This window comes from Gigantopelta aegis, chromosome 6 (genome assembly GCF_016097555.1).
Source record: "Gigantopelta aegis isolate Gae_Host chromosome 6, Gae_host_genome, whole genome shotgun sequence".
NCBI classification, from domain to species: domain Eukaryota; kingdom Metazoa; phylum Mollusca; class Gastropoda; order Neomphalida; family Peltospiridae; genus Gigantopelta; species Gigantopelta aegis.
The window spans coordinates 17,960,643-17,977,209 of record NC_054704.1 but is presented as its reverse complement, the minus strand read 5'-3'; the positions used below and the strand labels follow the sequence as shown (position 1 = coordinate 17,977,209).

General features: G+C 44.8%; 1 protein-coding gene across 1 annotated transcript in view; it reads right to left on the bottom strand.

Annotated features, from left to right (window-relative positions):
* The window catches only part of LOC121374393 (serine/threonine-protein phosphatase 6 regulatory ankyrin repeat subunit A-like), an 81,942-nt gene that overhangs the window by 50,376 nt on the left and 14,999 nt on the right, over positions 1–16,567 (bottom strand). The window contains exon 3 of the mRNA XM_041501493.1: positions 3,322–3,420. Within this exon, the coding sequence (XP_041357427.1) occupies positions 3,322–3,420 (99 nt within the window). The remainder of the gene's footprint in view (positions 1–3,321; positions 3,421–16,567) is intronic.

The window sequence follows — 16,567 nt, the reverse complement described above, 5'->3', positions numbered from 1 at the left end:
CTTGATTGTTGTGTGTCAATTAGGTGTATTGATTTAGTAATATATCATCTTCACCAACAACAGATTCTTAATCACCCTAAGTTTCCTTTTCCAAAGTGTTGCCAAAAAGGTTGAGAAACAATTTTATTCACCAACTTAGTAAACATGAAAATTAAAGTTAAAAGTAAAAGTTAGTTTTTGTTTAACAACACCACTAGAGCACATTGATTTATTAATCATTGGCTATTGTATGTCAAACATTTGGTAATTTTGCAATATAGATTTAGAGTGGAAACCCGCTACATTTTTCCATTAGCAGCAAGGGGTCTTTTATATGCACAGACATAGACAGATATACTAGTCATGGCTGGAATGAGAAATAGCCCAATGGGCCCACCGACAGGGATCAATCCTAGATTGCCCGTGACCATGAAAATTAAACACTTGATGCCATCTTTGTGCTCCTTTGCTTTTATTTTCTGTGGTCTGCTGTGTGTGTTATAGATTAACACATAATCTACACAACATAAATCAAAAGTTATCCGAGTTCCAGGGAGTTAAACAATTATACCATGTTGACATCAAAATTGAGCAGTATTAAAATTAGTACCTCAAATGGTGATAGTCTCGAAATGCTGAACACTTAAATAGTAAATCAAAGGCTGTGGTATTTGCTACCATGTCTGTGGAATATGCATATAAAAAGACTCTTTGCTGTATATCAATCCATTAAAATGTCATTGAAAAATATCCCAGGTAGCTGAGTTACATGTCTATGACAGTGTACTCGAACCTGGACAAACGTATGAAAATATCATCATCATCATCATCATTAATTTATCAGGTTAATTTATTGTTTGTATATGAGTGAAAATCCAGAAATTTTTTAACAATGATACTGTGAATGTTGCCTGGCTCAGTTTGTTAATTTAAAACTCGCTCATCAATATACTTGGTTAAGTGCATCATTAAATAAAACATGTTTTGGGATATTTTTCCAATATGTTTGCCACCAGATCAATTCTGTATTCAATTTGCATAGCCTCTATATCTGTGCAAACAATACTGGAGACTATGTCAGCAGCTAACTGTTTGTAAATAAAACATTAAACGGAGCAAAAAAGGTTATGTACATTTCTTTCTTTTTTAAATATAAATACATAACATGCAGATTGTTTAATGTTAATAAAAACATTGCAACAAATGATTTTTTGGTACACACTAATCAATTTAGCCAATTTTGTTCTTCCATTATAAGTAAAGTATGATTTAGTTCAGTAATAGGTATGAAGTATCAAGAATCGGTTTCAAACGGTGCCCCCGTCACTAAAATACATTCAAGAAACACCTTGTGATTAACAGAATAGCTTATGCAATAGCAATGGGTTTCTTTTCTCAGCCTAGACCAAGAGACACAATTAGCAAGGGTGAAATATAATAATTGCAAATTGGGATTTTCTTAGAGGAATAAAAAGGTCTTGAAACAAATATTTGTTGAACAACAATTCAATACATTTTAAATCTTGATCAAGAGACGAACAGGTAACCCACTGCCACCACATATAGAGGCTATACTCATACCAAAAATATTATTTCTCAAAGACAGAACAGTACATACCACAGCAGTTGAATGTATCATTTGTGGAACACTGGCTGGGATGGTGTTAAAATGAGTCAATGTAGGGGGATCAATCCTAATCTGACCCAGCTACATCCTACCATTCTCCTTAAAAAAATCCCCATTCCTTTCTTTTCCCATTAAAAGACATTCCTTTCTTTTCCCAGTAAAAGCATTTCTTTCTTTCCCCATTAAAACCCATTCCTTTCTTTTCCCATTAAAAAACATTATTTCTTTTCCCATTAAAAACATTCCTTTCATTTCTCATTAAAAATATTTGTTTTTCCCCATTAAAAAAAATCCTTTCATTTCCCATTAAAAACATTTGTTCTTTTCCCATTAAAACCATTCCTTTCATTTCCCATTAAAACCATTCCTTTCTTTTATCATTAAAAAAAAAATTCCTTTCATTTCCCATTAAAACCATTCCTTTCTTTTATCATTAAAAACCATTCCTTTCTTTTATCATTAAAAACATTCCTTTCTTTTATCATTAAAAACCATTCCTTTCTTTTTCCATTAAAAAACATTGCTTTCTTTTATCATTAAAAACCATTCCTTTCTTTTCCCATTAAAACATTTCGTTCTTTTCCCATTGAAAATCATTCCTTTCTTTTTCCCACTGAAAACATTCCTTTCTTTTATCATTAAAAACCATTCCTTTCTTTTCCCATTAAAACATTTCGTTCTTTTCCCATTGAAAATCATTCCTTTCTTTTCCCACTGAAAACATTCCTTTCTTTTCCCATTAAAAACCATTCCTTTCTTTTTCCATTAAAAACCATTCTTTCTTTTATCATTAAAAACCATTTCCCATAATGGATTCTAGTTTTTTGTGGGGATTTTGTGCTTTTTGTTTTCTGTTTGTTTTGGGGTTTTTTACATCTGCAAATTTGAATATTCTGAAAAAATTGGCCTACCTATACATGTATATATATAATCAACAAAAATACCCATAATCAACAGGTATTTATGTTCACCTATGTGAAATAATTATGTGAGTATAGAAAAGCTAATAAGATCCGATTTCTCTATGCTGAGTGAGTATTGCAATATTTTCCCAGACAATCGAAACGTCCTCAGTCACCTTTCATCAGCTTAAAATTCTCATAATGCTTTATAACTGTCGTCAAGGATAAACAAAATCAACATGACAGAAACTCCAGTTTATCCAATTTGTTTCCTAAGTGGGTGTCGATTGAATTAAGCTTTTCATATCTGCCATAGTAAAAGAGGCTTGGGCAATTGATTTATCGTGTTTTCATTTGTGTTTCACACCTTCATGCTAATACTAAATAACCATAGAAAATCAACTGAGCATTGATATAATCACTTAAATACTGCAAATGGTTCCATCAGATACATGTATATCGTATTCATTGGCTACCAAGGCATAAACTCCCTATTTCTCTATATGTTTGTATTTAGAATATTAAATGAAAGTGTACACGCACTGTATGAAATTTATGAAACAAGTTCGCAAAATGTTTTATTCCATAAGCAGAATTAGGGCAACAATACAACTCTTAAACCAGTTTCATAAATATTGTGTTAACCTGTACACATTTGTGAATTATTTATTTATTTATTAATAAAAATGAATGCGCAATGAAACAGAACCTTTTTTTTTTTTCCTTTTTTTTTTGTTTTATGAAAGAGTTTAGAGAATGATGATAGTTAAACATATACCAAAAGGCAAAATGAATACAAAAAGATTTACTTACCCCTCCAGTAATATGTGGATCAGCTTTTTTACTGAGTAACAATTTAATAATTTCATCCTTGGCATAGCATGCTGCATAGTGTAGTGCAGTCCGCCCATCCTAGAACAAAAACAATAAAAAACACCCCATTATATTAAGAGTAAATACAACAGATGTCAAGTATGCTGCCCTTGTGCAACTTACATGTATCTTTCTGATGTCCAAATCTAGTTGGCAGATTTTGTGGATTTGTTTATTTCATGAGATATGTTATAACATGAGAAGACAGAAATCTAGTTATATTACATACACATTTTATCTTGCTGTAGTAAAAGAAAGACAATAAAGAAAAAACTATTTTTATTGAACATATGTGAAATACAAAAGCTCACATGTGTAGTTAATTGTTCACTCAAATGACGTCATGTCCCTAACCAGGACATTCAGCGTTCAGTCAATCCAAAACATTACCCGGTAGATAACTTTCCAGTGTTTAGTCAATTCCACAAAATTTTGCTAACATTCCAACATTCAGTCAATTCCAAAACATTAACCGGTAGTTAACTTTCCAGCGTTCAGTCAACTCCACAAAATTTAGTTAACTTTCCAGTGTTTAGTCAATTCCACAAAATTTAGCCAACTTTCCAGCGTTCAGTCAATTCCAAACATTACCCAGTAGTTGATTTTCCAGCGTTCAGCCAATTCCACAAAATTTAGCTAACTCTCCAGTGTTCAGTCAATTCCACAAAATTTCGCAAATGTTCCAACATTCAGTCAATTCCTTAAAATGTATCTAAGTTTCCAGCGTTCAGTCAATTCCACAAAATTTAGCTAACTTTCCAGATGAAGTAAATTGTGTTATGTAATTGAATTTTTTTTAATCCTAGTATAGAAAGGTGGTATGTAATAAATACAGCAGCACCTACCAGTTATTTTTCCCATGTTATTTATTGCACTTGTTTATAATGCACAAGATTTATACCACTCGTGGTAAACACAATTTATATATTCCCAAATTATTTATGCAAAGACTGTATGTGAGATTGATTAATTCGTAGTGATTTATCACTTAGCAAAATAGGGCAGATTGCAACTGATAGTGTACCTTTAGGGTGTATACCACCAAATCAAATCCCATAGACGACAATAGTAACATATGTATGTGGCTAAAACTCCTACATGCAGCATATAAATCAACATATACACCCCTCACCTTTAAAGTAATTCAGAAAATATTTGGGGTTAAGCTGCTCTTTTCAGATATAAAGGGTAGCATCTTTGACTGCCCTAGTTACACAACAAAAATTGTCATGCTATTTTAGTAGGACCCTGCATATGTTTCAAGCACAATGGTAGTTGGTACATTGACACTAGTTCAAATTAAATTACAGGAATTTACTGGCCAGATGGACCAACATTCTATCAGAACAAACACTGTCACATTTATCACCAATGACAGGACTTGTGGTATTAACTGTTCTATCAAAAGTTAGGTGCACCTCAGACTTTGACCTAGCTGGATATTATTTATAATTTGGGCCCAAGACAGGCGTGTGCTACAACATCTTGCTCTGAATGTGCACATTAAACAATTCCACCCATCCATCTACTACCTATAAGGCTGGTAGGTTCACACTCAAGGACCAGCAGCAACCCAGAGTAAAGTCGCAATTTAGTTGGCAAGTGTGAGACCATCACAATGATTTCTCTCTCATTAATCACCAACCATTAACCCACTTTCCTGGACGGACAGCCCAGGTAGCCAAGGTGTGTGCCCAGGACAGCATGCTTGGATCTTTAGTGAATATAAGCATGAAAATAAATGAAAGTGTATCTAGTGACAGTGGTTAGTAAGAATCACCCTGTGTGCTTAGTGAATAGAAAAGTATCTTTTTACATCAACAGTTATTACTATTTTATATTTTGTTTTACCTTTACTGGTTGCTGAATATTGTGCATAAATTAATTGAATCTTGTTTTCTTATTAACCTGTAATACAAGCTTTTATTTTTATATATGTATGAATGTTTTGGTTGCAGTCACTCTTTCCTGTTAGAGTTGGTGTGAAACTTTCCATCAGTATATTAACAATGATAAAAAAAATTATTCTATAAAGTATATCGACTAAGCCAGTCAAAAGAAATACTATTTTTTTTACAGTGATGTCACCTACAAACTAAAAAAGAAAGAAAAAAAAACCCCTGGATTTTTAAAAATAATACTTTTATAAAACTGTTTCTATTTTAATGGGTTGTTGTTTTTTAAGTTTTTGTTTTTTACAAACACAGTCATAACATGTTTTCAGTTGTTATTCTTTTCTGCATATTTGATTGAAGCATCTCATTAAATACTTCAGATCATAGACTAGTACTTCATAACATAGACTAGTACTTCATAACATAGACTCATTCCATAAAGAACAAACATTAGGTATTTTTCAAACGTGACAGTGCATTATCAATGTTTACTGTACACATAACATGAAAAGCATCATCTACTTAAACATTGAATCAGGCTGTCAAGTAATTCTATATTTCACACTGAACTCTATTTACCATCAGGCTGTATTCAACCACAAGTATCCCCAACCAATGTGTTATACTTATACTTAAGTTATATAATACTCTTTATATATCTAACTATAGTATTCATACTAGGGGTTTTTGTTTCGTGCTACCTGTATATATATATATATATATATATATATATATATATATATATATATATATATATATAAAAAGAAAAAAAAAGATTTGTTTAAAATAAAATAAAATTTAATTAATGTATTTGGTTTAATAAATGGATGGCAAAAATGTTACAAGGATAGTTTATTAATTAATTAATTAATTAATTAATATGATCAAAGCTATCAAGTGTTTGGGTTTGTTTATTGATTTTATCTTTCTCTCTTTCTCTCTCTCTCTCTCTCTCACACACTAGTTTAATATTTATAGAATTTCTCTCTTCATCTCTCTTTTTCTCTCTCCTTCTCTCTCTCTCTCTCTCTCTCTCTCTCTCTCTCTCTCTCTCTCTCTCTCACACACACACACACACAGCACAGTTTAATATTATAGAATTCAAATATCTGTAAGAGCAAATCATATGAAAATAGCCTACATGTAATTGGTATCTTGATAATCCAATTATTATCATTCTATCAACACTGTAGTAAGCTCTGAATGACCTGGTGGGGGGGGGGGGGGGGGGAGGATCCAAAAGACAGTGGTCATTTGTGTAATCATGTAGTAACTGAGCAGAGCAGTTTATTTACCATAATCCATTCAAATTTATTGGCCATTCAGAAATGACATATGTGTAACTATAGTTTCTTATTTCAACTGGTTTTTGTTGTTTTATTGAAACAAACCATCTTATATGCATTTACATATATTACTTAATTATTAATAATCAGCTATTGGTTGTTTATTTGTGGGTTTTAATACCACCCTTTATTTTCCATTAATAATTTTTTTTTAATTAAAATGTAATGCAATAAATTTTATTCCAAATTATAAATATCTTTAATGAAAAAACCCCTAAACTTTTCCTGGAGACATTGATAATCTATATATGTAAAACTATCAAAAAGCTGTTCCATAAACAGTGTGCATATTTTGGATTACTGGGTGTTTTATAAAGACTATTTAAAAATAAATTACTGAAAAAGGCTTGTTAAATCCCAGGGCCCCATTATGTCACTAAGATCATTTTAAGTGTATAACTAGTAAATGCACTTAAGCTGACCTTAGCACTAAGATCGCTTGGTAAAACAGGGCCCAGGGAAGCATGACACTGATCAGTAGCAGGGCAGGCGCCATGCTAAAACACACTAGGGAAAACACTACATTATGTTTTATTAATACGTAAGTAATACAGTGCTTAAACCAACTATAAACTGAATGTGACAATATATATTATGCATTAATACTTGCATATCCAAAACGAAATCAATACTTGTCATGGAATTTGATAGTAAACATTATTCAACCCCTACAATTGCCCACAGTAATCGGCAATGCCATGGAGATTGCTGTGGATTTTTGTTTATTCTCAACAGCACTTTTTTTGCTCTGGACTATATACGATTTTTTTTCACAACATGTTACTTTTACAGTAGACATTTTCAGGAGACATTACAGGAGTTGTTATTAACCTACAATATATTCTGAAAACACTGTTTTTTTAACAACCAAACAGAACAGACTGACAATATTTTAAAGACTTTCACAATGCATGTATAAGTATATAACAGTATTCATCACTAATATTGTTACTGTAACTTAGTTACTATTACCAAAATTAATTTATCCAAAGGTTTTATTTTTATGGAGAGGGTGACAGGAAGGTTATAGTTTAAGAGTTTAAACATTTGCACCCTGCAACTAGTTACCGTAATACATGTACTATGTTTTGTGATTTGGTCTTTATGGGAGAGGAATTCAAAAGTTAGGGTCTCTTATGGGGGATGGGGTGTGTGTGTGTGTGTGTCAGTGAACTCAAAAATGATCAATGCAAAGGTATTTAATGTTAAACATTGGGTTGGGAATCCCGTACTTCCACTACAGAGTTACCTCCGGCTGAGGGGTGGGACGTAGCCCAGTGGTAGGCAGCAATTCTGTACTTTCACTACAGAGCTACCTCCGGCTAAGGGGTGGGACGTAGCCCAGTGGTAGGCAGCAATTCCGTACTTTCACTACAGAGTTACCTCCGGCTGAGGGGGTGGGACGTAGCCCAGTGGTAGGCAGCAATTCCGTACTTTCACTACAGAGCTACCTCCAGCTGAGGGGGTGGGACGTAGCCCAGTGGTAGGCAGCAATTCCGTACTTTCACTACAGAGCTACCTCTGGCTGAGGGGCGGGACGTAGCCCAGTGGTAGGCAGCAATTCCGTACTTTCACTACAGAGGGACGTAGCCCAGTGGTAGGCAGCAATTCCGTACTTTCACTACAGAGCTACCTCTGGCTGAGGGGCGGGACGTAGCCCAGTAGTAGGCAGCAATTCCGTACTTTCACTACAGAGGGACGTAGCCCAGTGGTAGGCAGCAATTCCGTACTTTCACTACAGAGCTACCTCTGGCTGAGGGGCGGGACGTAGCCCAGTGGTAGGCAGCAATTCCGTACTTTCACTACAGAGCTACCTCCGGCTAAGGGGTGGGACGTAGCCCAGTGGTAGGCAGCAATTCCGTACTTTCACTACAGAGCTATCTCCGGCTGAGGAGGAGGGACGTAGCCCAGTGGTAGGCAGCAATTCCATACTTTCACTACAGAGGGACGTAGGCCAGTGGTAGGCAGCAATTCCATACTTTCACTACAGAGGGACGTAGCCCAGTGGTAGGCAGCAATTCCGTACTTTCACTACAGAGCTACCTCTGGCTGAGGGGCGGGACGTAGCCCAGTGGTAGGCAGCAATTCCGTACTTTCACTACAGAGCTACCTCCGGCTAAGGGGTGGGACGTAGCCCAGTGGTAGGCAGCAATTCCGTACTTTCACTACAGAGCTATCTCCGGCTGAGGAGGAGGGACGTAGCCCAGTGGTAGGCAGCAATTCCGTACTTTCACTACAGAGCTACCTCTGGCTGAGGGGCGGGACGTAGCCCAGTGGTAGGCAGCAATTCCGTACTTTCACTACAGAGCTACCTTTGGCTGAGGGGCTGGGACGTAGCCCAGTGGTAGGCAGCAATTCCGTACTTTCACTACACAGCTACCTCCGGCTGAGGGGGTGGGACGTAGCCCAGTGGTAGGCAGCAATTCCGTACTTTCACTACAGAGCTACCTCCAGCTGAGGGGGTGGGACGTAGCCCAGTGGTAGGCAGCAATTCCGTACTTTCACTACAGAGCTACCTCTGGCTGAGGGGCGGGACGTAGCCCAGTGGTAGGCAGCAATTCCGTACTTTCACTACAGAGGGACGTAGCCCAGTGGTAGGCAGCAATTCCGTACTTTCACTACAGAGCTACCTCTGGCTGAGGGGCGGGACGTAGCCCAGTGGTAGGCAGCAATTCCGTACTTTCACTACAGAGGGACGTAGCCCAGTGGTAGGCAGCAATTCCGTACTTTCACTACAGAGCTACCTCTGGCTGAGGGGCGGGACGTAGCCCAGTGGTAGGCAGCAATTCCGTACTTTCACTACAGAGCTACCTCCGGCTAAGGGGTGGGACGTAGCCCAGTGGTAGGCAGCAATTCCGTACTTTCACTACAGAGCTATCTCCGGCTGAGGAGGAGGGACGTAGCCCAGTGGTAGGCAGCAATTCCATACTTTCACTACAGAGGGACGTAGCCCAGTGGTAGGCAGCAATTCCATACTTTCACTACAGAGGGACGTAGCCCAGTGGTAGGCAGCAATTCCGTACTTTCACTACAGAGCTACCTCTGGCTGAGGGGCGGGACGTAGCCCAGTGGTAGGCAGCAATTCCGTACTTTCACTACAGAGCTACCTCCGGCTAAGGGGTGGGACGTAGCCCAGTGGTAGGCAGCAATTCCGTACTTTCACTACAGAGCTATCTCCGGCTGAGGAGGAGGGACGTAGCCCAGTGGTAGGCAGCAATTCCATACTTTCACTACAGAGCTACCTCTGGCTGACGGGCGGGACGTAGCCCAGTGGTAGGCAGCAATTCCGTACTTTCACTACAGAGCTACCTTTGGCTGAGGGGCTGGGACGTAGCCCAGTGGTAGGCAGCAATTCCGTACTTTCACTACACAGCTACCTCCGGCTGAGGGGGAGGGACGTAGCCCAGTGGTAGGCAGCAATTCCGTACTTTCACTACAGAGCTACCTCTGGCTGAGGGGCGGGACGTAGCCCAGTGGTAGGCAGCAATTCCGTACTTTCACTACAGAGCTACCTCCGGCTAAGGGGTGGGACGTAGCCCAGTGGTAGGCAGCAATTCCGTACTTTCACTACAGAGCTATCTCCGGCTGAGGAGGAGGGACGTAGCCCAGTGGTAGGCAGCAATTCCATACTTTCACTACAGAGGGACGTAGCCCAGTGGTAGGCAGCAATTCCATACTTTCACTACAGAGGGACGTAGCCCAGTGGTAGGCAGCAATTCCGTACTTTCACTACAGAGCTACCTCCGGCTAAGGGGTGGGACGTAGCCCAGTGGTAGGCAGCAATTCCGTACTTTCACTACAGAGCTATCTCCGGCTGAGGAGGAGGGACGTAGCCCAGTGGTAGGCAGCAATTCCGTACTTTCACTACAGAGCTACCTCTGGCTGAGGGGCGGGACGTAGCCCAGTGGTAGGCAGCAATTCCGTACTTTCACTACAGAGCTACCTTTGGCTGAGGGGCTGGGACGTAGCCCAGTGGTAGGCAGCAATTCCGTACTTTCACTACACAGCTACCTCCGGCTGAGGGGGAGGGACGTAGCCCAGTGGTAGGCAGCAATTCCGTACTTTCACTACAGAGCTACCTCTGGCTGAGGGGCGGGACGTAGCCCAGTGGTAGGCAGCAATTCCGTACTTTCACTACAGAGCTACCTCTGGCTGAGGGGCGGGACGTAGCCCAGTGGTAGGCAGTAATTCCATACTTTCACTACAGAGTTACCTCTGGCTGAGGGGCGGGACGTAGCCCATTGGTAGGCAGCAATTCCATACTTTCACTACAGAGGGACGTAGCCCAGTGGTAGGTAGCAATTCCGTACTTTCACTACAGAGGGACGTAGCCCAGTGGTAGGCAGCAATTCCGTACTTTCACTACAGAGCTACCTCTGGCTGAGGGGCGGGACGTAGCCCAGTAGTAGGCAGCAATTCCGTACTTTCACTACAGAGGGACGTAGCCCAGTGGTAGGCAGCAATTCCGTACTTTCACTACAGAGCTACCTCTGGCTGAGGGGCGGGACGTAGCCCAGTGGTAGGCAGCAATTCCGTACTTTCACTACAGAGCTACCTCCGGCTAAGGGGTGGGACGTAGCCCAGTGGTAGGCAGCAATTCCGTACTTTCACTACAGAGCTATCTCCGGCTGAGGAGGAGGGACGTAGCCCAGTGGTAGGCAGCAATTCCATACTTTCACTACAGAGGGACGTAGCCCAGTGGTAGGCAGCAATTCCATACTTTCACTACAGAGGGACGTAGCCCAGTGGTAGGCAGCAATTCCGTACTTTCACTACAGAGCTACCTCTGGCTGAGGGGCGGGACGTAGCCCAGTGGTAGGCAGCAATTCCGTACTTTCACTACAGAGCTACCTCCGGCTAAGGGGTGGGACGTAGCCCAGTGGTAGGCAGCAATTCCGTACTTTCACTACAGAGCTATCTCCGGCTGAGGAGGAGGGACGTAGCCCAGTGGTAGGCAGCAATTCCGTACTTTCACTACAGAGCTACCTCTGGCTGAGGGGCGGGACGTAGCCCAGTGGTAGGCAGCAATTCCGTACTTTCACTACAGAGCTACCTTTGGCTGAGGGGCTGGGACGTAGCCCAGTGGTAGGCAGCAATTCCGTACTTTCACTACACAGCTACCTCCGGCTGAGGGGGTGGGACGTAGCCCAGTGGTAGGCAGCAATTCCGTACTTTCACTACAGAGCTACCTCCAGCTGAGGGGGTGGGACGTAGCCCAGTGGTAGGCAGCAATTCCGTACTTTCACTACAGAGCTACCTCTGGCTGAGGGGCGGGACGTAGCCCAGTGGTAGGCAGCAATTCCGTACTTTCACTACAGAGGGACGTAGCCCAGTGGTAGGCAGCAATTCCGTACTTTCACTACAGAGCTACCTCTGGCTGAGGGGCGGGACGTAGCCCAGTGGTAGGCAGCAATTCCGTACTTTCACTACAGAGGGACGTAGCCCAGTGGTAGGCAGCAATTCCGTACTTTCACTACAGAGCTACCTCTGGCTGAGGGGCGGGACGTAGCCCAGTGGTAGGCAGCAATTCCGTACTTTCACTACAGAGGGACGTAGCCCAGTGGTAGGCAGCAATTCCGTACTTTCACTACAGAGCTACCTCTGGCTGAGGGGCGGGACGTAGCCCAGTGGTAGGCAGCAATTCCGTACTTTCACTACAGAGCTACCTCCGGCTAAGGGGTGGGACGTAGCCCAGTGGTAGGCAGCAATTCCGTACTTTCACTACAGAGCTATCTCCGGCTGAGGAGGAGGGACGTAGCCCAGTGGTAGGCAGCAATTCCATACTTTCACTACAGAGGGACGTAGCCCAGTGGTAGGCAGCAATTCCATACTTTCACTACAGAGGGACGTAGCCCAGTGGTAGGCAGCAATTCCGTACTTTCACTACAGAGCTACCTCTGGCTGAGGGGCGGGACGTAGCCCAGTGGTAGGCAGCAATTCCGTACTTTCACTACAGAGCTACCTCCGGCTAAGGGGTGGGACGTAGCCCAGTGGTAGGCAGCAATTCCGTACTTTCACTACAGAGCTATCTCCGGCTGAGGAGGAGGGACGTAGCCCAGTGGTAGGCAGCAATTCCATACTTTCACTACAGAGCTACCTCTGGCTGAGGGGCGGGACGTAGCCCAGTGGTAGGCAGCAATTCCGTACTTTCACTACAGAGCTACCTTTGGCTGAGGGGCTGGGACGTAGCCCAGTGGTAGGCAGCAATTCCGTACTTTCACTACACAGCTACCTCCGGCTGAGGGGGAGGGACGTAGCCCAGTGGTAGGCAGCAATTCCGTACTTTCACTACAGAGCTACCTCTGGCTGAGGGGCGGGACGTAGCCCAGTGGTAGGCAGCAATTCCGTACTTTCACTACAGAGCTACCTCCGGCTAAGGGGTGGGACGTAGCCCAGTGGTAGGCAGCAATTCCGTACTTTCACTACAGAGCTATCTCCGGCTGAGGAGGAGGGACGTAGCCCAGTGGTAGGCAGCAATTCCATACTTTCACTACAGAGGGACGTAGCCCAGTGGTAGGCAGCAATTCCATACTTTCACTACAGAGGGACGTAGCCCAGTGGTAGGCAGCAATTCCGTACTTTCACTACAGAGCTACCTCCGGCTAAGGGGTGGGACGTAGCCCAGTGGTAGGCAGCAATTCCGTACTTTCACTACAGAGCTATCTCCGGCTGAGGAGGAGGGACGTAGCCCAGTGGTAGGCAGCAATTCCGTACTTTCACTACAGAGCTACCTCTGGCTGAGGGGCGGGACGTAGCCCAGTGGTAGGCAGCAATTCCGTACTTTCACTACAGAGCTACCTTTGGCTGAGGGGCTGGGACGTAGCCCAGTGGTAGGCAGCAATTCCGTACTTTCACTACACAGCTACCTCCGGCTGAGGGGGAGGGACGTAGCCCAGTGGTAGGCAGCAATTCCGTACTTTCACTACAGAGCTACCTCTGGCTGAGGGGCGGGACGTAGCCCAGTGGTAGGCAGCAATTCCGTACTTTCACTACAGAGCTACCTCTGGCTGAGGGGCGGGACGTAGCCCAGTGGTAGGCAGTAATTCCATACTTTCACTACAGAGTTACCTCTGGCTGAGGGGCGGGACGTAGCCCAGTGGTAGGCAGCAATTCCATACTTTCACTACAGAGGGACGTAGCCCAGTGGTAGGTAGCAATTCCGTACTTTCACTACGGGCGGGACGTAGCCCAGTGGTAGGCAGCAATTCCGTACTTTCACTACAGAGCTACCTCTGGCTGAGGGGCGGGACGTAGCCCAGTGGTAGGCAGCAATTCCGTACTTTCACTACAGAGCTACCTCTGGCTGAGGGGCGGGACGTAGCCCAGTGGTAGGCAGCAATTCCGTACTTTCACTACAGAGTTACCTCTTTGAGGGGGTGGGACGTAGCCCAGTGGTAGGCAGCAATTCCGTACTTTCACTACAGAGCTACCTTTGGCTGAGGGGCTGGGACGTAGCCCAGTGGTACGCAGCAATTCCGTACTTTCACTACAGAGCTACCTCTGGCTGAGGGGGCGGGACGTAGCCAAGTGGTAGGCAGCAATTCCGTACTTTCACTACAGAGTTACCTCCGGCTGAGGGGCGGGACGTAGCCCAGTGGTAGGCAGCAATTCCGTACTTTCACTACAGAGCTACCTCTGGCTGAGGGGCGGGACGTAGCCCAGTGGTAGGCAGCGATTCCATACTTTCACTACAGGCGGGACGTAGCCCAGTGGTAGGCAGCAATTCCGTACTTTCACTACAGAGCTACCTTTGGCTGAGGGGCTGGGACGTAGCCCAGTGGTACGCAGCAATTCCGTACTTTCACTACAGAGCTACCTCTGGCTGAGGGGGCGGGACGTAGCCAAGTGGTAGGCAGCAATTCCATACTTTCACTACAGAGCTACCTCTGGCTGAGGGGCGGGACGTAGCCCAGTGGTAGGCAGCAATTCCGTACTTTCACTACAGAGCTACCTCTGGCTGAGGGGCGGGACGTAGCCCAGTGGTAGGCAGCAATTCCGTACTTTCACTAGAGCTACCTCTGGCTGAGGGGCAGACGTAGCCCAGTGGTACCTCCTTCTCTTTGGGGGGGCGGGACGTAGCCCAGTGGTAGGCGCAATTCCGTACTTTCACTACAGAGCTAGGGCTGAGGGGAGGGACGTAGCCCAGTGGTAGGCAGCAATTCCGTACTTTCACTACAGAGCTACCTCTGGCTGAGGGGGGGGACGTAGCCCAGTGGTAGGCAGCAATTCCGTACTTTCACTACAGAGCTACCTCTGGCTGAGGAGCGGGACGTAGCCCAGTGGTAGGCAGCAATTCCGTACTTTCACTACAGAGGGACGTAGCCCAGTGGTAGGCAGCAATTCCGTACTTTCACTAGGGGCGGGACGTAGCCCAGTGGTAGGCAGCAATTCCGTACTTTCACTACAGAGCTACCTCTTCTCTGAGGGGGAGGGACGTAGCCCAGTGGTAGGCAGCAATTCCGTACTTTCACTACAGAGCTACCTCTGGCTGAGGGGCGGGACGTAGCCCAGTGGTAGGCAGCAATTCCGTACTTTCACTACAGAGCTACCTCTGGCTGAGGGGCGGGACGTAGCCCAGTGGTAGGCAGCAATTCCAGCCTTTCACTACAGAGTACCTCTGGCTGAGGGGCGGGACGTAGCCCAGTGGTAGGCAGCAATTCCATACTTTCACTACAGGCGGGACGTAGCCCAGTGGTAGGCAGCAATTCCGTACTTTGGGAGGGGCGGGACGTAGCCCAGTGGTAGGCAGCAATTCCGTACTTTCACTACGGAGGGACGTAGCCCAGTGGTAGGCAGCAATTCCGTACTTTCACTACAGAGCTACCTTTGGCTGAGGGGCGGGACCTAGCCCAGTGGTAGGCAGCAATTCCGTACTTTCACTACAGAGCTACCTCTGGCTGAGGGGCGGGACGTAGCCCAGTGGTAGGCAGCAATTCCGTACTTTCACTACAGAGCTACCTCTGGCTGAGGGGCGGGACGTAGCCCAGTGGTAGGCAGCAATTCCGTACTTTCACTACAGAGGGACGTAGCCCAGTGGTAGGCAGCAATTCCTTACTTTCACTACGGAGGGACGTAGCCCAGTGGTAGGCAGCAATTCCGTACTTTCACTACAGAGCTACCTCCGGCTGAGGGGGAGGGACGTAGCCCAGTGGTAGGCAGCAATTCCGTACTTTCACTACAGAGCTACCTCTGGCTGAGGGGCGGGACGTAGCCCAGTGGTAGGCAGCAATTCCGTACTTTCACTACAGAGCTACCTCTGGCTGAGGGGCGGGACGTAGCCCAGTGGTAGGCAGCAATTCCGTACTTTCACTACAGAGCTACCTCCGGCTGAGGGGGCGGGACGTAGCCCAGTGGTAGGCAGCAATTCCGTACTTTCACTACAGAGCTACCTCTGTAGAGGGGCGATACGTAGCCCTTTGGTAGGCAGGACGTAGCCCAGTGGTAAAGCCGTACTTTCACTACAGAGCTACCTCAGGCTAAGGGGATAGCCCAGTGGTAGGCAGCAATTCCGTACTTTCACTACAGAGCTACCTCCTCTTGAGGAGGAGGGACGTAGCCCAGTGGTAGGCAGCAATTCCGTACTTTCACTACAGAGCTACCTCTGGCTGAGGGGCGGGACGTAGCCCAGTGGTAGGCAGCAATTCCGTACTTTCACTACAGAGCTACCTCTCTTTGAGGGGCGGGACGTAGCCCAGTGGTAGGCAGCAATTCCGTACTTTCACTACAGAGGGACGTAGCCCAGTGGTAGGCAGCAATTCCTTACTTTCACTAGGGGCGGGACGTAGCCCAGTGGTAGGCAGCAATTCCGTACTTTCACTAGGGGCGGGACGTAGCCCAGTGGTAGGCAGCAATTCCGTACTTTCACTACAGAGCTACCTCTGGCTGAGGGGCGGGACGTAGCCCAGTGGTAGGCAGCAATTCCGTACTTTCACTACAGAGCTACCT